The following is a 22,287-nucleotide window of genomic DNA, read 5'->3' as shown; positions in this document are numbered from 1 at the left end:
AGGTTTAATTACTATAAAGTGGTACCCAATAATGATATGGTAGAATTGGTGCACCCAATAATCGCCTCGGGGATCCCGAGGCGTTCCCAGGCCAGCCGAGAGACATAGATATTCATGTGTCTACATATATATACTGATATCGCCTGTCACGACCATTTTCAATTTTTTGAATTTTTTTTTAATATAAAACTGCTAAATCTAACATGGCAACACACCACATTTCCAGTTTTCCTTAATTTGCTGTTATTTGCGTGAGTTCACATAAGAGAAAACATACTGTATTTTCCATACTATAAGTTGCACTTTTTTTCATAGTTTGGCCGGGGTGCAACTTATACTCCAGAGCGACTTATATGCGATATTATTTGTTATTTTCACACTGGCAACCGCATTTCACATGTTGATTATTTTCACACTGCCAACCACAAGAGGGCGCTCTAGGCTCTAAGCGACGCAGAAGAAGAATCAGCACTTCCTCTGGAGTTTGAGGAGTTGTTTAGAAGTGACACAGAGGAAGAAGAATTCAATGGATTTAGTTATTTGGTGTAATACTGATGCTTTGGTAAACTTGTTAGCATGTTCTTTGCTATAGTATCTGAATATCTGTTAATATGTTACGTTAACATACCAGATACTTACGACAGTTTCCTGTCTGTGTGTCATGTAGCTGAAGGTGTTACATTAACATACGTACACCTATTCACCATGTTCTTTATTCGATTATTATTGCATTTCAAGATGAAATGTCTGTTCTTGGTCCTGGATATTATCAAATAAATTTCCCCCCAAAATATACTTAGACTTATCAATAGACTTATAGTCCGGAAAATACGGTACTTGTTAATTCGGTAATTACCTATTTCTTTCCTCAAACTAGTTTGGGCTTTTTCAGTTTTCATTCCATTTTAAAACAATATACATTGAGCACAGAACAAGACACAGAGGTATCATACAAACATTTAACATAGTCCTGATGTAGTCTGGTGCATATGTCCAAATGGGTACAAAGTGTGTCAAATGTGTCAATTTTTAAACCTAGTTTGTGTCGTTCATGCCTTTGTAATGGCCTCATCCTGCTGCCGGAAGTATGTTCCAGAGCTATCCATTCACAGTGTCCATGGCAGGAGTTTTGAGGCCCAGATACATAGTTCTGAAGTAATAGTTTAGCAATAATAGCAATAGCAATAGGTTTGTAGTAGTTAGTTAGTTAGTAGTAATAGTTTGGGCTTTTTGGTGCCATAACTCTGTGAACTGTGTCTGAACCTTAGTTTGAAGTCTCTAAATCTAAATCTGACTCCCTGCTCTTTTTTATATAGCACCCCCTGTTTTCTCACTTTCCATTTCAGTGTAAAATTGAATTAGCAGAGTTAGCCTCAAAGCTCCTGAAGCTCTTGAAGCAGCCACACAAAGGTCAGCCTGCACACCGGCTACATGCTAATTGTTTGCAGGAATGATGCCTATTCTTTTCCTCCCCAGGAAACTCTGTATTGAAACCAGATTGTGTTGGGAGCATTTTGACTCTGGGAACAAGGAGTAGATGGAGAGGCTAACACATCAAAAGGCTTCTATGTAGGAATGACAATACGTGGTCTAAAACCTGTAATGTTGTTTATTTTGTGGTGTTTAGATGTTTTATTGAGGAATTTGTGTCTGTGCTTTGGAGGCAGAAGTGGTTTGGAAAAGAGTCAGTCTATCATTTTAGTTGACCCATTTAATGTATGACTTTAGATCAGCAGAGATGTTCACAAAGCAAGGTTACTTTATGTGGTATTGATACTGATTTTGATACCACTTGAAAAACACAATTTTTTTTGATAGAATGGAATTTTCAACACAAATATTCATAGTTTTGTAGCAAAAGTGTCCAAAAGTATTATTAGTATCTGGGTATAGTTTTTTTTAGTGCAATCAATTCATTGATAATATTGAAACATTTTTATGCCCTGACAAATAACTCTAAAGCCACTGTATCCCTAAAAATCTTTTTAACATTAAATATTGTTAGAAATGAGCTGCAAAAATTAAATAGTAGAATGAAACACTTGTTTTGTATTTGTAGAGTAGAAAGTACAGATACCTGCTCTCAAATTTAGTGAAAAAAATACTTTATAGTATATAGTAGATACCTATTTTTTTATTAATTTAAAGCTTGGGTACATAATCAAAAGAGGGAGCCATTTTGAATATATCATTCTTAATATTCACATGCATTCATTTTAGCCGCGTGCATAGTTTTGGTGGACCACCCAAGCGCAGCCAATCAAAGCACTGCTTTCGCTTCTTACTTCCTGGTTGACAGGAACATGCAGAACAGTACATGCAGACAACGTGCAACAGCCTCATTTTGGTCACACAATACCGCTTTCACAATATACTCACACACAATCGACTAACTTACACACAGAAAATACATAGCGGTAGTGTTCTTGTTGTAGTAAGTGTGGTAGATGTAGTATTGATAGTATTGAACATTTGCAGAAACAGCGAATGTCGTGGTAGTTGAGGGACAAAGCAGACATCTGTCACACGAATAGCAGAAGCTTAGACTAAGAGGCACAACAAAGAGCCGGCGTTACTTCACATGTGGTTAAATCAGAGTGCGCTGAAGGAATGAGGTGAACATGATCCCAAATCCTCTCTCTCCTCTGGGACCAGCGGCGTGGAGCGACCATTGTTATCTTCTGTAACTCAAGACTCACAGACATGAACAGGGCCAGTGGGTAATAAGTGATCTGTGGTCCACTCAGACACTCACACCTTCTGCTTCTCCTACGGTGCAGTTTGGTTGTTTTGTCTGATTCTTTGTCGTTTGTACATGACAACACAATAGCATCGCCGTTATAAGGAACAACAGTACAATGATAAATAGTTAAGCAATGATATAAGTCAGACACATGTGCAAATAGTTTAAATAAATGATCTAATGGCCTAAACAAGCTTTGTAAAGTTTTATTGTGATGATAAATTCCTAATTCATGGTCCACATGAGGAAAACTTAAACCAGGCTTCTCGTAAAAAATGAAATCCCTATTAAGATAATTCGATCACTTCCACTACATAAAAGTTCACCTGGAAAGTCTGTAATGATATCACTCAGTATTTTTCATACAGATTGATATGCGTTCACCGTTTTCATCTCTGCAAAGTTCACATGGGTGTGATTGACAGGTGGATAAGCCAATAAGAGGCACGCATGGTCCAGCATCAAAACAAACATGACTGCTCAGGAGGAAGAGAGAAAGGCAAAAAAAACGTCACAGGGACTGAAAAACCACAGATTTCTGAAGAATCATTAGGCAAGGCAAGGCAAGTTTATTTGTAGAGCATATTTCATACACAAGGCAATTCAAAGTGCTTCACAGCAGGAAAAATGCATTCAAATCACAAAGAAATTACAGAAACAGAAATACAATAAAATTAACGAAATAAAAAATAAAAATAAAAAAAACACCTAGCCAAATCCAAATTTATTGGACCACATTGGCAGGGATTCCAGACACTCCTTCCCATATTTATTTGACATTGCAGCATGACAGGTGTCTCCGGGATGGACACATCACTTTTAGATTGATTTGTTCCCATATCTGCGCGCTTTCTGCAAACTTGGTTTTATATGGTAAGTGACCAATGAACGGCTCTGTTTCACAAATAAACAAACCTGATTGCACAGTTCTGTTTGAGTTGGAGGCACAACGAGGAGGGCATGGTGACCAGACTCACGCGTTGTAAAGAATTTGAGAAGTGTCTATTATGGACTACATTATAACACCTTTTCCTAAACAAATTTGTGTTCTATTTTATAATGCAAAATGGACTTCATATGCCATACACGTAGGGCCAAAAGATAAAGCCTTCGAATAAGGCTATATATTTTAATTACTATATATTAGTTACGAGGATTGTGAGAAGAAACAAGTATTCACAAATGCTGATGCTTTGACCAAATACAGTAACATCTTTAAGCTTAAAATCTAGCTTTATGAAATTACACTTTCTGAGTGAAAAAGTAATACTGGTAATATTGTAATAAGTCAAACTATATATCTGACTTTTTTGGAGTATAGATTGAACTACTCATAGTTACAGTCACACAATTCTCACAGTGATAATCGATTTTTGAATTAAAAAAAAATCATCACAATTTGAATAGCCACAATTAGCAAATCTTTAAAACTGCCATTATTTCAGTAGCACTTTCCTTTGCAAACAGCACAATATCCTGTCTTATCCTGTAAAAGACCTCAAATCTTACAACATATTTGGAAATGGATGCAGTTCTCGTATTAGTTTTGTGTTCATTTCTGTCTTTGTTGTTGAAAATATGCACAGATTCTTACAATTAAAACATAAATCACAACTCAACGCTTGTCAGAATCAAACACAGTTATTTTTTCAGCCCTACAGTCAGTGCTAGAAAACAATTAAGCACTGCTGTACTCACACTCACATGATCACCAGATTCTGTAACCGGCTGGAATGGAAAGACACATAAAATGCCTTTATTGGGCGAAACACTTCCAAATGCGCTCATAAAGACAAGCCACCAAATACCTATTTCCTCATGTGGTCATATATGTCTGGCACAATGTACACATTTATCATTCAAGAATCTAAATTAATCATTTCTAATTGTGAATGATCATCTTGTGCCTTTTTAATCAACATCAGTCAGTCGTCTGTCAGTAAAAACATTTGGTTTGGGGCAGAGTTTAGACTTTGGAAGAAGACATTTTACTACTTTTTGTATTAAAACAAAACGATTTAAACTCTCTTGTTTATCTAGAGGAAATAAATATTGAATGCCTTTTGTGACCTTTATCCTGTCCACTGACACATCATCTCATTTGTGTGATCGCCGTAGATAAAACAGGGCTCATTGACTGTTGACGTGGACTGGACATATTGAACAACACGTCAATATTCTGTTCCACCGTCCGATGCAGGAAGGTTACATCACTGCAGTCGTTACATGTCAGTGAGAGCATTAGGAGGAGTTTGGAGGTGGGTCAATGTGGAACAGACATGTACAAAATGTCTCACTTTTGAAAAAAAAAAAAAAAAAAAGTATTTCAATTGTTGTTTTGGAGATATGCAGAATTAGAATTGTCATGAAATATATCAAAAAGGATGATTCTGAATCACCCAGCCCCAGTTGCACCCATTAGAATAGTGAATAATGGTACAATTGCAAGAGTGAAACAAAATTTAAATTACATATAAATTACTTCGAAGACTTACTGTACTTTGGTCTTTAAAAAAACCTATGATCTGTCAGCACAGGTACAAACCGTATAAATAAGTATAAATATATTTATGTCGTGCGGCTAAAGTGTTGACAAAATTCCTCTCAGAGACAACAAAGTTTACCTTTCCTTTCCTCACCTTACCTATGGATTTAATCAACTTTATGATTGACACCATGACCAAACATCAGTGAAAATATTTAAATACTTGATAATAATTGATCACCATTGTTCTAATATGTGACCAGTTTTATGAAATCTATCTTTAACATGACATATATGACAATTATGACCTGAATAATCTGATTTCTACCGATCAGCATATGTGTTCCTTATGTGTTCTTGCTGCTATTAAACTCTTCATTGAACTGCAGAAGTCATTGCTCCGGGACGTTTGCTCTGCAGGCTGCTACTCGTCATGTCCCATTTGTGAGCGGAGCGTCTTATTGACTCAGCCTCGGGTCATTCGCAGTCAGGTGGAGCGCTGCTATCTCCACATTTGAAAGACAATCACACAGACATTGTGTTTACAGTTTTACACATCAATGGAAGCCTTTCAGGAGCGCTTTTAGGCCCCGTGTCGAACTCAGCACTCTCTTGAGAAGTGCCTCCTTCGGCCTGTTTACACTCTCGTCTAGCCATGACCACTACTGTATTGTTTTAGAGGTTATAATTACATAAATGTGTGATGTTTGAACACTGTAAAATGTAAATAGATGTAGTTCTTGCAAATCACTCACGACCCTGCATGTCTTTACTTTTATTACATTTATTTGCGCTGCTAGTTTTTTTTACTTTTTCAGTCAATGTCTACTTTTATTTTAACACCTCATTTTATTTTATGCATGCGCTTATAGTTTATTTTCGGTTTTCATTATTCGGCGAGCCTAGTTCACTTAAAATGGCAAAAAACACATTTTTGGTATTTAGGCTTTTATAATAGAGTTTTATAATAGTGTCATTTTCAACACAAAATCATATAGTCCTTTCTTTATGTTACTCTTCTGATAAAGCTGAAAATAATTCAGGTAATGTCATATTTTGTCCAGTTTTTTTCCCCCTGATACTTCAAATATGTCATGTTCAAATATATATTAGTTTAAATATTTATAGTTTTAGTATTGATTAGTATTTAAGTGTTTTGGCTTTAGAATATATTGAACGCTGCAGTTTAGAGTTAGCGTAGTTTAATTTCCATTGACTTAAAAACATTCTGTTCAAGTTCTACTTTCCATATCTACCTAAAGTAAGATTGTCTATTGTTTTCACCTATAGTGTCGGATATGTTGAAGAATAAAATATAATCCATGTTTTTACCACGAGCCCCGTCACTGTAATTCTGTCCGAACAGCGTTTCCTGCTCCACTGCGGCTCCTTGGCTCATTGCAGTGTGATGAGGTGAACAGTTGGAGATCGGGGCCATCTGTTTGGGAGCTGCAGCTCAAAGAGAGTGAGGATCAATAATGATCAGGTAGCAGATGACACTCCCCGTCACACAAAGGGCAACTTCACCAGAGCACGGCTATGGTCCCCAAGGAAGAGAGGCTTAAACCAAAACAGCAGCGAACATGTTTATGACAACCAGCACATATGGACCCTTTAACTGCAAACACACTTTTAGGATTGTTTTGCCATCATTTACATTCCAATTGAATCTTGTAAGACATTTTTAAACCGAAACAAGACTTCTTCTATTTATGTTCCAAGGGAATTCACCAGATAGTCAACTTTTATTGTTACTCTTTCTCTTTTAAAGCTGCAATACTCGACTGTTCTCTTGTAAATGAGTCAATTTACTTTTTCCGCCTTATAAAGTACTGCAGCACTTGGTGACAAACTCAAACTGCTGCACGCCAACCTGAAATCGACCCCCACTTCTATTCACTGTCAGGAAAAGCTGTTCTAAAAGGTTTGTGAGAGTTTCAAGGATTCAAAATAAACTCATACTTTAAAGGTAGCCAAAAAAATAGTGTTCATTCAAAAATTGCCTGAGGTATGAATATCATTTTAACATTGTACTGTAGATTTAGCGTGTTTTATATCAGATGCCATTCATCACAACGGTCATACTTTATTATTTAGGCACGACTCTGTCTGAACGTTGTGACCTACATCATAGGAATTTAATGGCCGGTTGTTTCACTAGTTTCATGCTCCGTTACATCTAACATCTACAAACTGGTTTACAGTTTTCCCAGCTGTTGTTATGGGAGGCTGACACGTGTGCTGCTTTGTTTGAACTCAGTTTATTGTTGTTTATTTTGTGTTCGTGTGCTCACACTGGTGACATGACTGTGGTGTAAAGGCAAGTTAGTTCTCATTGGTTTAACTGCTTAAAATCTACTGTTTGCTACTATGAACTGTAGCTGCTCAGGGCTCTGTGTTTTGATGATGTGGATCTACCGTGAATGCGGAGGCAGAGATCAGCACTGCAGTTTTCAACCAGGCGTCAGCAGACAGATCAATATTGCAATTTAAAAAAAGAAAGAACATTATAATACACAGCTGTCATAGATTATAACTATAAAGCAAACTAAAGTGCAATATCTTCTTTAAGACATGCTTACTCAGGTGTTTTACATTACATTACATTTCTACAGTATTTGCTATATAACTTTACAAACCATCAATGCACCAAATTTCTGGACTGGGGACAAATGTGGTTCACACCTTATTCAGGATAAAGTTTTAACAATATTAGCCTAGGGTCCTAGCCTACTGCGTTTGTCTTTCATTTATTTTCTATACCGCTTAGTATACTAAATGAGTTGATGAAAAGTACTACGATGTGAAAAACATATGGAGCCCCTTTTTCCATGGACAACTGACTTAGCATGACTTAAAGTGCTGAGAGAGGAAACACAGCTTATATGGAAACAGACAAATGCATTTTCCATGCTAAACCTCCAATTGAAAAACCACACTTGGTCTCAAGAATATATATTACTCATAAAATGGATGTATCAAAGCATGTACACTGCAATAAGACTTATACTAACCAGACTGCCTATAAATGCAAATTCCAAAGCCGCTTAAAAACCGATTGAGACGAAATCACGATCTAACAGACCACACAGCCCCCCTGAACCTAACACTGAGCCCCGTCTAAAGGAACATCGCAGTCTTTGAAGAGCCAGCCTTCAGTCTTATACAGGGCAGTAAAATGTTTCTACTGTTGGGACTATAGCCAGAAAATTAAAAAGTGTGTACCGCAAGGAGGTTTCTTATGACTTCCTGCAGCTATTGTCCCAACAAGCAAGATTTGGAGTTGACATTTTGCAGTTTGCGTGCAATATTTCGGTTCACAATCATTGCTTGTTTAGGTCCAATCTGGAGCACGGGCATGACTTCCTGCTCTCCAAATCTTTCCCATGTTGTGTCTATCTATGGTCTATTTTAGTCGCCCTTCAATCATGCGACTTCATTACCGAGAGGCTGCATTGTTTTTCAAATCCTGTGTCGTGAACAAGAGATATTCCATTGTAAAAATAGAACAATATCTATTTACATGCCCATTTTGTTTTATAATTGTGGTAAAGGCAGAAGCTCAAACAGGAAGTGACTTATCTCTTCATACAGCTTCGAGGTCACTAAACAAAAACAGCGTTGTTGGTGACGTAAAGATACTCTTTGTATTGTTGTGTCGGAGGGAAGTAGATGCAACTGTAAATGGAGTTTCGAGGAAGTTTCAAAAGGTTATAGTTTATAAAAGAGTATTAACTGTTTTTCAGTATAGAAAATAAAGAAAATAAACTTTTTTCAGTTGGTATCGCCAGAAAAAATCCTTTCTCAGCTCTTTGAAAACAGGAACGCATCAACACCATATGCAATAGGCTGAAGTTTGAACCAGCCAGACTTTGGTTAAAGGGAAAACACTCAATTCACTGCTCCACTGTTTTGCCTCTGCAGAAAAACATTCTGTAGATTAGGGCTGCACAATATATTGCAAAACTGTCAACGATATCGCCAGGGAATAATCAATATCGCTAAATGTATAATATGAGGTTGATTTAGTCTTGATTTAGTCTCTGTTCAGTTGATATTTTAAGAGTTTAACTAATACATCAAGACATGGACAACTGAAAATGCTGTCAAAAGTATTAAAATCTTGCTATAATGTTGATCTTGCAGTACTTAACAGCCATAAAAGTATATAACGGTATTGTGCTGCCCTACTATAGATGATTGTGTTACAGTACAGGGTAAAGCTGGGCAATATGGTGATACAAATCTAATTGTGACCTCATGTCTTTGACGATATGCCATTTTCTCTTAAATGCAGTTCTAATTCTTGAACAAAGACACGTTTTCCAGCGCACACTTCTGTTCACTCTTCCTCAGTAACGCTCTAAGGTGAATTTAACCAATCTCAATGAAGTGTAAACATTCAGAAGAAGGCTTAAGTTATCTCTCTAGGCACTAGAGCGTTTACATGAATCTGATCACATTTAAATTGTGATTTAATTGTCATTTATTGGCATGTCGCCCACCCCTAGTATGAGGTTGTTCTTTGAAAGCGTTTGTAGACACATCCTGGGCCTCATTTTCATTTGGAGACAGATTTAGAACATAAGGGGAAAAGTCAGACTGCTGTTCATAGTTATAATATAGCTATAGCTTGTTCAGTCACTTTATTTTCATTGTTTTCACATAAAAACATTAAGCTGTTTCTAGTTTTATTAAGTGTGCATTATAAACTAGAAAGAATTGCTACTTAATATTGACTAAAAAACACAAATTTATGATTTAACAAGATCATTTCTCAGTATTGATAAATGTATGTCTAGTTTTAGTATTAATTAGTATTTGAGGTGGGGAGATTATCATGAAAATATTGTGAATGTTGTTTTGAAGATATGCCAGATTTGAATATTGAGTACATTGTATAAAATCCTTAAAAAAGAGCGAATTAAAAAAGAAAATGGGGGAGAAAGAATGGTATAAAGTGATATATTTTTTTCCTGAACTTAAACCTCGACTAATACATTTAAGGACATGTTTTAGCACATATATATATACATATTGACACTATTATTTGAATATTGTTATCAAAATACTTCCAAAAAAACCTTGAGGCATTTTTGTCAATATAACCCACACCTAATGAATATGTTTGTATTGGTTTTTTTTGACAGTCCTGCTCTGAAATATACACTTCCTCTGTATAACTACTACTATACTGCAGCATATATGTCGACAGCCCCCCCCCCCCCCCCCCCCCCCCCCCCCCACACACACACACACACACACACACACTCTACAGTATAACTCTTCCCCCTCTACTAATGCAAGAACAACACACTCCATCAATCCAACTTCACTCTCTGTTTTAGCCCCATGGCCAACACTGCAATAATTGTTTCCATTGAGTAGTTTTCAGTTCCCACTTATGTTTTTCCGTTCTGCTGCCGTGTCCAGTATCTAACATCACCACACAATTTGCACACACAACAATCCGGGACAGTGGGTTAAATTCAGGGAGACAGTGCTTTGGCCTTTACAGTCCATTGTATGAGACGAGCATCTGTGCACAATAGAGGCCCGGCATGGGACCACTAAAGCTGCCCAACAATGACTCTGCAGGAACGCATTGTGCTCCACTTTGTATGTGATTCGTTAAGTGTAAATATGGGGCCAATTTGTATTCTCAAGCGCACACTGTTGTGAAATGTTAAGGGATCATCAGACTTCGAGTACAAACGTTGTACACATTATGGATCAAATGATTAAATTAGTCGTATAGTCGATACTTTTGTTTTGTCACATTTTAAACACGTTCAAAAATCATGAAGCATTAACGTCTGAGAGAGCAGACTGATAAATTAACTCCCTTACATTTCAAAATATGCTTATGGATGTTTAAACAGTTTGCAGGTTAAATATAAACTGCATAAACTGTATTTTGTTGTCTAAAGACATAGTAGAAAAAGCTTCAGTTGTAGTCATCTGGACTCAGTTTGAAAAAATAGACGTTTTGACTCTCATCCAAGAGTCATTGTCAATAACAGAATTTAGGTCGAGAACTCCGATATTAATACTGTTCTGTGGTAAGACCCGCCCATTGGGCGGAGCCTTCCTGAAGTAGAAAGAGTTGTTTGTTTCAACAGAAACTCCCCCCTTGTATCTACCGAGCTAGCCTATTCAGAATCTTAATGGGCTATTAGAATCCTCTTTGTCTTTGTGAGACCCTGGCTCAACCACCCTGAGTACCTGATTAGCATCTGAATGTCCTTGTCCTGGTCCTCTACCTTTCCAGGGGTTCAGTAACCCATTATAAATAACAGGAAGATTAAACCTTAGCCCTCCATTTCTGTTTAAAGAAGGTCTTTCTTTTTTAACAAAAATAGCTTCCTTGACTCCTCTTTCAAACCATCTTTTCTCCCTGCTTAAAACCTTCACCTCACCGTCTTCAAACGAGTGATTAGAGGCTTCAAGGTGGAGATGCACGGCGCTCTGTGGTCCTGAACTTGTATTTCTTCTGTGCTGATAAAGCCTCTTGTGTAGAGGCTGTTTCGTCTCACCTATGTAACGTTCTTTACAACTTTCTTCACTGCATTGAGCTCTGTGTTGTGCTCAAGGTGTGCCCACCAGCTCAGAGGGCAAGAAGAAAGAGGAAAAACATGTCTGAAATGCCCTCTCAGCCTGTGGTTACCCCGCTTGGGCCCTCAACAGAGTGAAGAGAACCAAAAAGCAGGACAAAAGGGAAACTGAACAGAGAAGGAAGGATGTCTCTATCCCTTATGTGTCTGGCCTCTCGGAAAAACTGCAGAGAATTTTTAGACAACACGAAGTCCCTGTTTATTTTAAACCAGGAAACACTTTAAGACAAAAACTGGTTCACCCAAAGAACAAGTTGCCGACTCAAAAACAGAGCAATGTAGTTTATTCGATCCAATGCAGTGAAGAAAGCTGTAAAGAACGGTACATAGGTGAGACGAAACAGCCTCTACACAAGAGGCTTTATCAGCACAGAAGAAATACAAGTTCAGGACCTCAGAGTGCCGTGCATCTCCATCTTGAAGCCTCTAATCACTCGTTTGAAGACGGTGAGGTGAAGGTTTTAAGCAGGGAGAAAAGATGGTTTGAAAGAGGAGTCAAGGAAGCTATTTTTGTTAAAAAAGAAAGACCTTCTTTAAACAGAAATGGAGGGCTAAGGTTTAATCTTCCTGTTATTTATAATGGGTTACTGAACCCCTGGAAAGGTAGAGGACCAGGACATTCAGATGCTAATCAGGTACTCAGGGTGGTTGAGCCAGGGTCTCACAAAGACAAAGAGGATTCTAATAGCCCATTAAGATTCTGAATAGGCTAGCTCGGTAGATACAAGGGGGGAGTTTCTGTTGAAACAAACAACTCTTTCTACTTCAGGAAGGCTCCGCCCAATGGGTGGGTCTTACCACAGAACAGTATTAATATCGGAGTTCTCGATCTAAATTCTTTTATTGACAATGACTCTTGGATGAGAGTCGAAACGTCTATTTTTTCAAACTGAGTCCAGATGACTACAACTGAAGCTTTTTCTACTATGGAACACGCCTGGACGAATGAGGGATTACACCGACATACGTCTAAAGACATGTTGCATCAATAATAGCATCCATTAACTAATAGTATATCTCACTTTCTATTCATTATGATCAATCAGATTGTTCTGGGATAAATGTCTCTTTTATACCTCTCATAACGGCAAACAAACCATAAAAAAAGTCTTTATTTGGTATTGCCTGAAAGTGCTTATGGCTAAAACTCTTAAGAACGCATATTTCTGTTCATTGGATTTAATTTTATTTATCTGGATTGAACACCACTTTGATTTTTCTGCTTTTCCCGCCGTCGTGATGTTTCAAGTTGAGTCAATTGTCGACAGCGTTCAGCGAGCGCCTCTCCAGATCGATGTGTTGAAGGCAGATGCAGTGCTGTTTCAGGTTATGGAAGGTCCGACTAATTCCACTAAATTATGTGAAGACCATTTTATTTACCATTCTACAAAAAATAAATGACCTGTTTTTCCTAGATTAACACTTTAGTTGAAGTTTATTGTTTTACTAAAACTCATCTGACAGTACATTAGTTATTTTTGTCACCTTTACGTTTTAAAATTGGTGTTTGAAGTAAATTTATTAAATGCGTTCCATGTGTCTAAATTGCCCTCGTATTTTGGAACCCGAGTCCCAATTGTAGGGGCTGAGGCAGTATATTGGTGGTATATAAGCATTCTTTTTTATTTCATTTGACTACATTTTGCACCAAATTTAAACAAAAAATAGCAAAATTTACATTAATATTTATAAATCTAATTGTTTGAAACGATTCAATCAATAACAATATTAAATATAACTGTCAAAAAAACTGTGAAAAAGTCTGGATCTGGCACTACATCTCGTAAAAAAGAAAAAATCCAACTTTTCGCCACAAAAACGTCACACTTGACTGTTGTAAAACTATGATACATATTTACCACAGATATTATCCCGGAAAATAAATTGGAAAGAAACATGAATACCTTATAATACCAAAAACATAATAATGACACTCTTGGCCGCATTGTTCACGCCTCACTAAGCCTGAGTTTCCAAAACCATGTCACATTTGGCCGCCTGTGTACTCAGGCCGTCTGGGCAGGAGGAGTTTGTGAGGATCAAATCTTGGCTCGAGATGTGAATACCAAAATCTTTGGCTAAATGTGGCTCCAATTATCTGTGCTCCAGCAGCCAAGGGGAACTTCTGACTCTCCCTCACTCTCCAGCTCTTACAACTGTGAGGCTGGAGTCTGACAAGCACCGATTGTCCATCTTTGCTCTCAGACAATGTTGTTTTTGTCATGTTGACTAAAAACGCTTTGCAAATACAGTATAGTGTGGCATTGGTTAAATACACAGTGATTTGTATTGGAGTGAGAGCAGATCATTGTTTGAACCAAGAGTATTTAATGAATAAGTACTTTACATGTAGGAGACGCTGACACATTCACACACACTGTCCAGAACGTGTCCAGAGCCTGATTACACAGCAGAGATGGCATGGATGGAGCTGGGATGGAACTGTTCAGGGCTGTGCAGTCGACACAAGTTTAAATATGATCCTTGTGCATCGATTAGTCTACTAAAGCATGGTATTTCTATAATCAGACCAAATATCGGACCCACATGACCTGACCAATTCCTAAAAAATAACTATTTATACAGAAAAGTAACTGGTATTTAAAAAGCGAATAAACTCACAATACACTCCGGATCTTTATGACTAATAGATAAACTAATATAATGTGTAGACTAAATCATTTAGATAATTTTATGAATGTTGTTTTGACAATATGCAGTTTAAACAACAAGCATATCGTTTGAAATGCTACAAAAATAGCTGATTTTAACCCTATTAAAACGTTGTATTGTAAACTTTCAAATAAGTGTTTAAGGTGATATTTTTCCACTTTTGTGATTCATTTTACAGATATTAGATGCTAATCAGTTTAACACATGTTTACATTATTGTGTCGAAATAATACTATTTTGATACTTGATATATTCAGATTTCTTTTTGTTATTGCCTCATTATTATTTTAACATTTGGACGTTTTAGAATATTTCGAGAACAAAGATAGATCACTGCTCTGAGATAAAGGTTTTGTGGTTTAAAAGAAAGAGCATTTACTTTATCGCTAATCTTCAATTTGAATGTTGATCTGAGACATTTTTTACCATTGCCAGATAGGGTTGTAGTTACACACTTCATAATACTTAACTTAAACACGATTTTTAAGTGTGAAATGTGACTTCTTTTCCACCAGCAGAGCACATGTTTGATGCACTGTGTGACCCGTACACATATCACTGATGTGTTCTGGATTATAACGGATGAGGCGAGATGTGTGCTCTCTGTGTGGTGTTTTTGTCTGAAGGTCAAAGGTCGATGTCATTAGAATAAGGCCTTCTCAGTTTGTGGTCTGAAAGCCTGATCTTGTGAGCCCGTTATGGAGACTCACTTAAGAGGAAACTGCAGCCCTGGGGCACAACAGCCACATGATGTTCACTATAAACAAACTGTGTACATTTGTGTTCATTCATTCATTGTAGTTTGGAAATTCCCTCACGTTTTCTCTGACGTCTCGTTCAAACATGACTTCATTTTTCACAGTGTCATACTCAACTGATTGTGAGAATGTGACCTACTTTTTCCACAATATAATGAAATGCAGACTTTAAACTTGACAAATACAGCGCTGCAGTGAAAGCTTTTTCCATCTTAGGCAATTAGCCAAGATAAAGTTGTCACTCACGAGACACGATTTTGTCATTTGCATTAATGCTTTTGACACAACACGATTGTATTGTCTGCATAAAACCTGTGACGTGCGGTGAGGTTCAGGGCGAGTGAGGCACCAAAAAAAAATGTGGGACAAGCGGGAGTCGAACACTTTCTCTTGTGTTTCAAAGCCGCGTCGCTCACCATTAGACTATGTTTAATGAATGATGTCAGTGTTTTTAGATATATAGGTCCGTCTAAAACAACCCGTTCAACTCCGGTGTAGGTCTTTCTTTAGTTATAACCTCTTGCTTTGCTTGAAAATACAGATTTGTGAAACGTTTTAACTTGGAAATGTAATCGTCCAGATTCTACAAACACAATAATAACAAAGAAGATAGTGAAACCTGTCCACACGGCCGGGCTCAGGAGCATGCGCGTCCATGCGGCGCATGTGATGCAGCCTCCCCTGAGTGAACTTTTACTGCGGTTTTATAATGAATCTATGAGCCTAAAACATGCTTCAGAAATACATTTAAGATAATCCTTTATTGTCCCACATGGGGAAATTTCATTGGTGCAACGCAGGTAGATACAGAGGCAGATACAGAAGAACAGATCACTTATAGGAAGTCTGAAAAACACTTTCAGTAGAAGATCTCCTATAAATAAATAAAAACTCCCATAGACAAATAAATAAATAAATACATAAATACCATTGCATGTGATTGCACATGAATATGTGTCACGACAGCACATAGATTGCACATGAATTTCACAGTAATTGCACAATTTCATACATTATCGAGAATATGGAAGCACTGAGCACATCGTCAGGGTGTTTTATTTGTTATAAACAGAGGGAGAGAGAGTGACACAACATTTGCATTGCACCAGCTCAGTTTGTGAGGAGTGTGTGCTGCTCCAGCGGCTGAGCAGCTTCAGCCTCCCCCCTGTATGTGAACGGCATCTGAACATTTTGACATTCTCATTTGACATAACATTGTTCGATATTGGATTCAAACGGAAAGTGGGTTTATAATACATACCAGATGACAAAATATTATTATTTTTTTATATTTTATTTATTTATTATTATTATTTTTTTTTCAAGATTGACAGGTGAGGCCCTGCCTCCCCTGCTGCCCCTGAATGCACGTCCCTGCATAAAACAATCCTCATTTGCACATTTGTAGTTCAGTCTCATCTGTTGGCAGGTTCACAAAATGACACAATGTGCTGCCTCAGATCAGGTGACCAGGCGGTTCTTTTGGTTCCTCAAAGCAAGAGATAAAAATGTTTTCTGTTGTTAATCCCAGATTGTGGAACGATCTTTAGCTTTTAACTAGACTTTTGACTTTTACTGTTTCAATAGTTGTGTTTCATTAGAATCACTGTCTGTTATGTGTGAACACTACTTTGGTCAAAATCGTTGTTTTAAATAGTGCTAAAATTGTATGTATATTGTTTTAATTTACTCCTGGGTAATATTTGTAACATTGGGAATCAGTGTTTTAGTTTTATGCAGCTAAAGAGATGGGCACGTGCTGCCCGGTGGTGGAGTGGTTAAGTCACAGCACACATGTGCCAGGCTCCACGTGCAGCCGGCCGCAGGTCGTGAGTTTTGAATCCCGACTCTGATGATTTACTGCATGTCCGCCCCTCTCTCTCATCCCTCATTTCACTCTGTACTTTCCTGTCAATAAAGCCCACGAGCCGCAAAATCTTTAAAAAATAATAAATAGATGAATATATAAGGTATCGATTTTGATGCAAATATAATGATACTTAAAATTTCTACATAAATGCATTTTTTTAATAAACTACCTTTAGTAAGTATTAACTTTTAGTAGTATATTTATTTTTGAAATTAGGTCAAGCTGGGTGGAGCAAAATAGAGATCGCCTCAGAACGCCAAGGTTAAACACTTTATAGTTGTGGAGTGTCAATGCAGTTTAATACAAAGCCCACATTGGGTTTTGAATTGATATTACGATACTTGCCATAATAAAACTGTGAGACTCTAATCAAGGCTCAAAACATTGAATTTGTGCATGTGACTGAAAGGATTCTATCAGCATTCTCCTCCTTGAATATACGTTCTATAATGATTATTAATATTTTGTTGACTTGGTTTGTTTTGTGATTTTACTTGTTCTGTAAAACACTTTGAATTACTTTATGTGCAAATTGTGTTCTACAAATAAACTTGCCTCGCTGACTAATCAATTATATGATGGACTCCAATGTATAGACCACTACAATGTTTTTACAATCCATAAATACCGGGTTATCTTGCCATCAAAAGCGTTGCGTTGTATTTTTGCTGTTTGAACGGCTACTTTTAAACTAGTGTTATATACATAAAGCCAGTCTCTCTGTCGCTCCACCATCTTGTTCACATCCTTCACAGCGAGCAGCACTGCATCTGTCAGCGATGTTAAACTAAACTTCCATGTGCACCGTGTCCATCTCCAGGTCGCAGGAAAGAAGTTCACTCTGTGGGACGACTTCCTGGTCGAGGGCAGACGCAGCGGTGGACAGGAAATGACCCTGGAACAGCTCATCCAGTTTGTCAAGGTATTTCTCTCTCGCAGGATGGAAACTTTAAGTAGAGTCAGTGTTACCGGGTGCACGTTTTATGTGTTTTTTATAAAATACTGCTCCCCATCCAACAGTGCAACACAATAGCCATTGTTTTAAAACGACCACGTTACACCTTCGAGTCAAACATCGGAGCGAAAAACAGTTATCCTTATCTACTTGTCTATGTTAATGATAGTTCGAATACAAATGCAATTACTAAACTATAATTAATCTTACAGTCAATTGTGCTCAGTGAATGGCATCATTGTTTCACATTACTAAATTATGCATCATATAATGGAGGAAAAATAACCATGCAACCAACTAGGGAGTAAAAATAATTAATTTCAAGTTGTAAATGTTTTAAAATGAGGTTTGTTTGTGTTTATTTGATCAGTTTATTGTGTTACCTGACTGAATTTCAATACAAAAATAGATGTTATTTAGTTTCATTCCAATGACGTTGTGCTACAAGCCATTATTTACACATATTATTCCCATGTTTAAACAGTAGAATAATATCTACACCTGTCTAACTGATGCAACTTGGAGAACAATTCATGGGTTTCAAGCTAAATCTCACAAAATCCTTCAAATCAGGTGGTTTTTGCTCCATTTAAAAACTAAAAAAAACAAAGAAAGAGTTTTTTTCTGCTTTAAGTGTAGTTTTGTTGTAATTCCACGCTGCTTTCGTTCCAGCGTCTCTTTGTAAAATGTACATATAATTTGTATTTTGTGACGTGCCCTGCAGACCACTTGGCCAGGTCATCCTCGCAAAACATCTAGAGCTCAATGTGTTTAATAGAGGTTAATGTAATTGCCGAGAACATTACGACTTTGACCATCTCTCCACCTAAATACTACTAATAACTACGTTCTCGCATTTCCATAGCCTTGAAGTCTAATGTGAAGTGTGGATTAGCACCGACATGTTGTATTTGTTTAGCTGTTGGTGTGTCCTTACAAATGCAATACAGTGCCTCCTTTGTGATTCAGATTCAATTTTACATCTGAAAACACTTGATAGGGTTTATGGAGACCGGGCCAATGCGCAGAGGGTCGCCATATTTGCTCCAGGTGCTGTTGAACGCCTCAGAAAGCTGTGTTCCTGTGTTTGTTTGCGGACACACTACGGCTCTTCCTGAACTGCTCCAAGTGTTGAGATCATAGGTCATTCGTAGTGCCAGTTCATGTCTTCCATATGGCTGAAAAAGAATACTACGTGATTATTTTGTATGCGTATTTGTGTTTGTTTTCAGGAAATGTGTGACCTGGAGGTGTGCAGTCTCGTCTATGGGCGCTCTTTAATTTACAATGGTCAAGAGGACAGACTCAAGCAAAGGTAACTAAACCATTTGTTTGTTTGTTTGTTCAAACTTGCCTCTAAATGTCCTGCCAGATTAGCCTGATTTGTTTTTAACCGTGAAATGCTATAAGAGCGACACACGCAAATATGACGACGGCAGTTGAGCTTCAGTTGTATAAAATTGGTGAGATTTGAACACAAAAACATGCTGTACAAATGCAGTCTCAGCCCTTCAAAAGTGTCACGATAAAGTGGGTAATCTGTTGGTAATGATCATTTCTTTATCGACTTCAATGCAAACCTTTTCTTTGCACTAGTGAGTATATAACCATCTAACCACCACAGTCAAATTAAATCATTTCAAGTTGTAAATCTGTTTAAAATGAGGTTTATTTGTATTCATTTTTGTAGTTTATTGTGTAATTTGACCCAAAACCCACTGTTTTGGGTCAAATTACACACACCCAGTGTGCACACAGTGTCACAGATTTAAAATGATCATGAAATCATCCCATGCATTGCTATCCCTCCGTGGTTTTTATTATATTTATCATTTTGTTCATTTTAAGGTTTATAAAGGAATGAATGGAAGTTATGTCACTTTAAAATGTGTTATCAAGTCGAGTTATTTGACAAATCTCGCATAACGTTTGAGTGTGTTCACGCTCTCCAATCCCACTTTAATACTGCTAATTTAAAGGTGCACTTTGTAACTTTTTTATAACTTATGTAACGTATCTATCCTCATGGAGATAAACAAGTGCCAGGTCACAGGTCAGATCTGTGGAGAGTCTGCTCACCGTAACGAGAAATAATCAAGAATCAGAAACACCAGTAATTGAATAAACAGATAAAAGTCATAAAGTGCACATTTAAGAACCACCAAATCACCGCTTGATCCAATGCAAGACTTCCAGTTCCAAAGCAGTGAGTCACATTCCTGAACCATCGCATTAAAAAGCTGCTTGGTGCATTAGTTGGCATCCAGATGAGCACAGATGCCAGCTTTAGCCGCACAGTCGGTGAGCAGCATCCCTTTGTCCGCGGTGGAGGTTAACGGCAGGATGAGGCGTTTCCTTTGTTGACACGCTCACACTATGCATCACCGCACGCCCGACGACTGAGGCCAACTCCTGCTCGGGTTTCTCTGTTTGTCGAGGAGCTGAAGAGTTAAATTACAGCGAAACTTTTTCTTCCCTCCGAATGTGTAGGGGACGGGGCGACGCTGTTGGGACTTGCAGCGCATTAAAGAGCGCATATCTGAGGCCAAAGGGTAAATTAAATCTTCACACTAGTTAAAGCCGTGAGTCAGACGGAGATATGAACCCGGCGGCGTCTCTTTCCGAAAAATGGAAGACTCCAATAAATCTGACTTTTAGAGGGAATAATTTAGATGAGAGAGATGTTTAAGTATGTCTTGTGTTAGTCATTTAACTTCGCATCTGTTGGTAACGGTTGGCAAAGAACAGTATAAAGCTTTGATTAGGCAAGCAGTTTCTAATTTGATGTTGCCAAGTTTTTCAGAGTAAATTAAGGACATAATTTACTTCTGATAGCTATTTAATCAGGAGTTATCTTGGCACCGATGAATGTACCTTTGAAAATATACCCAATTTCATTAGTTTGAGATAATTGGTTGAGCTTTGCAGTTGTGTAAAGGGAGAGTGGCAGCTGTGTAGTATCCCTTAAGTGTCCATTACAAAGTCGGAGGAAGACGCTAGATGTGATTCGTTCTAGTTAATGGTTCAGTAAATGAAATACTGTATGAGAATGTGAACCACTGTGCACAGCTGCAACATCAGAATAACAATCAGAATGTTAAAGAAATAAATCATAAATGCAGTCGTGTCAAACAATCGATCGAAACATATTTGTAAAGCACAATTTGTATAAAATGGAATTCAAAGTGTTTCACAGACATTAAAGAGTACATTAGAATAACAATATAACAATCTCAATGCAAACAAATAAAAGCATAAATAGTCAATGTAAGTATATTGTCACCATGCAAAAGTGTCATAGGTGGTTTGCAGTTTACTCTTTGTATAGCATTGTTTTCAAGTACAAAATGTATTTTACTGCAACCAAGATATTCTTAAATCTCCCCTTGATATCTGTTTGTGCAACCGAACTCTTTTAAAAAAAATTATGTTAAATTGTTTGCGTTTTGGTGGTTTTAAAAGAGGACATTTGTGGTCCGTCCCTCTCGTGTGGCACACGCAACAGCTCGACTGCACAGGAAGCTGGTGGGCATTTGTCATTTGGGACCAGCTGCCCACATGACCACACCGGCCCCTCGCACTCGCCCCCCCGGTGCCTTCATCTGCTCCAGTCCCCAGCGAGAGGAGCGCTGTGTGCTGGTATCACAGTCAAAACAGAGAGCGTTCATCTGCAGCCTGGACTCGGGGGATCGTCCGCCCTGCACAGGATGTCACTGTTAAACCCACAGACAAACTAACAATAGTAAACGCATGCTGTGCCTGTGTATGCGTGACCAGTGTGGGCCACTTATGGGGCTGCGAGTGAACAAACAAGATTATCAGCTTCATAAATGTACAGACAAATGTTGCTTCGTGCTTTTTGGATCCTCACAGCTTTTATCACTTATTCACAATAGAGTTATGTTACGGTACGATATTATCACAGCGTTCACCTTCTGGTACAATATTTGTTTGGCAATATTGAAAACTAAGCCTGAACTGTCATCAATACCAAAGTATTTTATATTGTCTATTGTTTCAGTAAATGTGTTAAGCAAGCACTAATGAGCAGCACACTTCAGCGGACTTAACTAGTACTTATTTAGCTTGATGATGGTGACAAAATTCCATTAAAGTGTACAACAAAGTTAAAGTTAGTTAGTAGAGGAGGCTGAAAATATCATTACTTGCAAACACACTTTGGTAGACG

The 22,287-nt window shown here is 37.7% G+C and overlaps 1 protein-coding gene across 2 annotated transcripts in view; it reads left to right on the top strand.

Moving 5' to 3' along the window:
- The window catches only part of uba7 (ubiquitin-like modifier activating enzyme 7), a 55,697-nt gene that overhangs the window by 32,751 nt on the left and 659 nt on the right, over window positions 1-22,287 (top strand). For both annotated transcript variants that reach the window (XM_072452462.1, XM_072452461.1), the window contains exons 22-23: window positions 17,964-18,065; window positions 19,331-19,413. In XM_072452462.1, the coding sequence (XP_072308563.1) occupies window positions 17,964-18,065; window positions 19,331-19,413 (185 nt within the window). The remainder of the gene's footprint in view (window positions 1-17,963; window positions 18,066-19,330; window positions 19,414-22,287) is intronic.

Source organism: Eucyclogobius newberryi, unplaced genomic scaffold (assembly GCF_026437365.1).
Source record: "Eucyclogobius newberryi isolate DKJ021-1_F unplaced genomic scaffold, fEucNew1.0.hap1 SCAF_19, whole genome shotgun sequence".
Taxonomy (NCBI): domain Eukaryota; kingdom Metazoa; phylum Chordata; class Actinopteri; order Gobiiformes; family Gobiidae; genus Eucyclogobius; species Eucyclogobius newberryi.
This window is presented reverse-complemented; position numbering and strand designations above follow the sequence as displayed.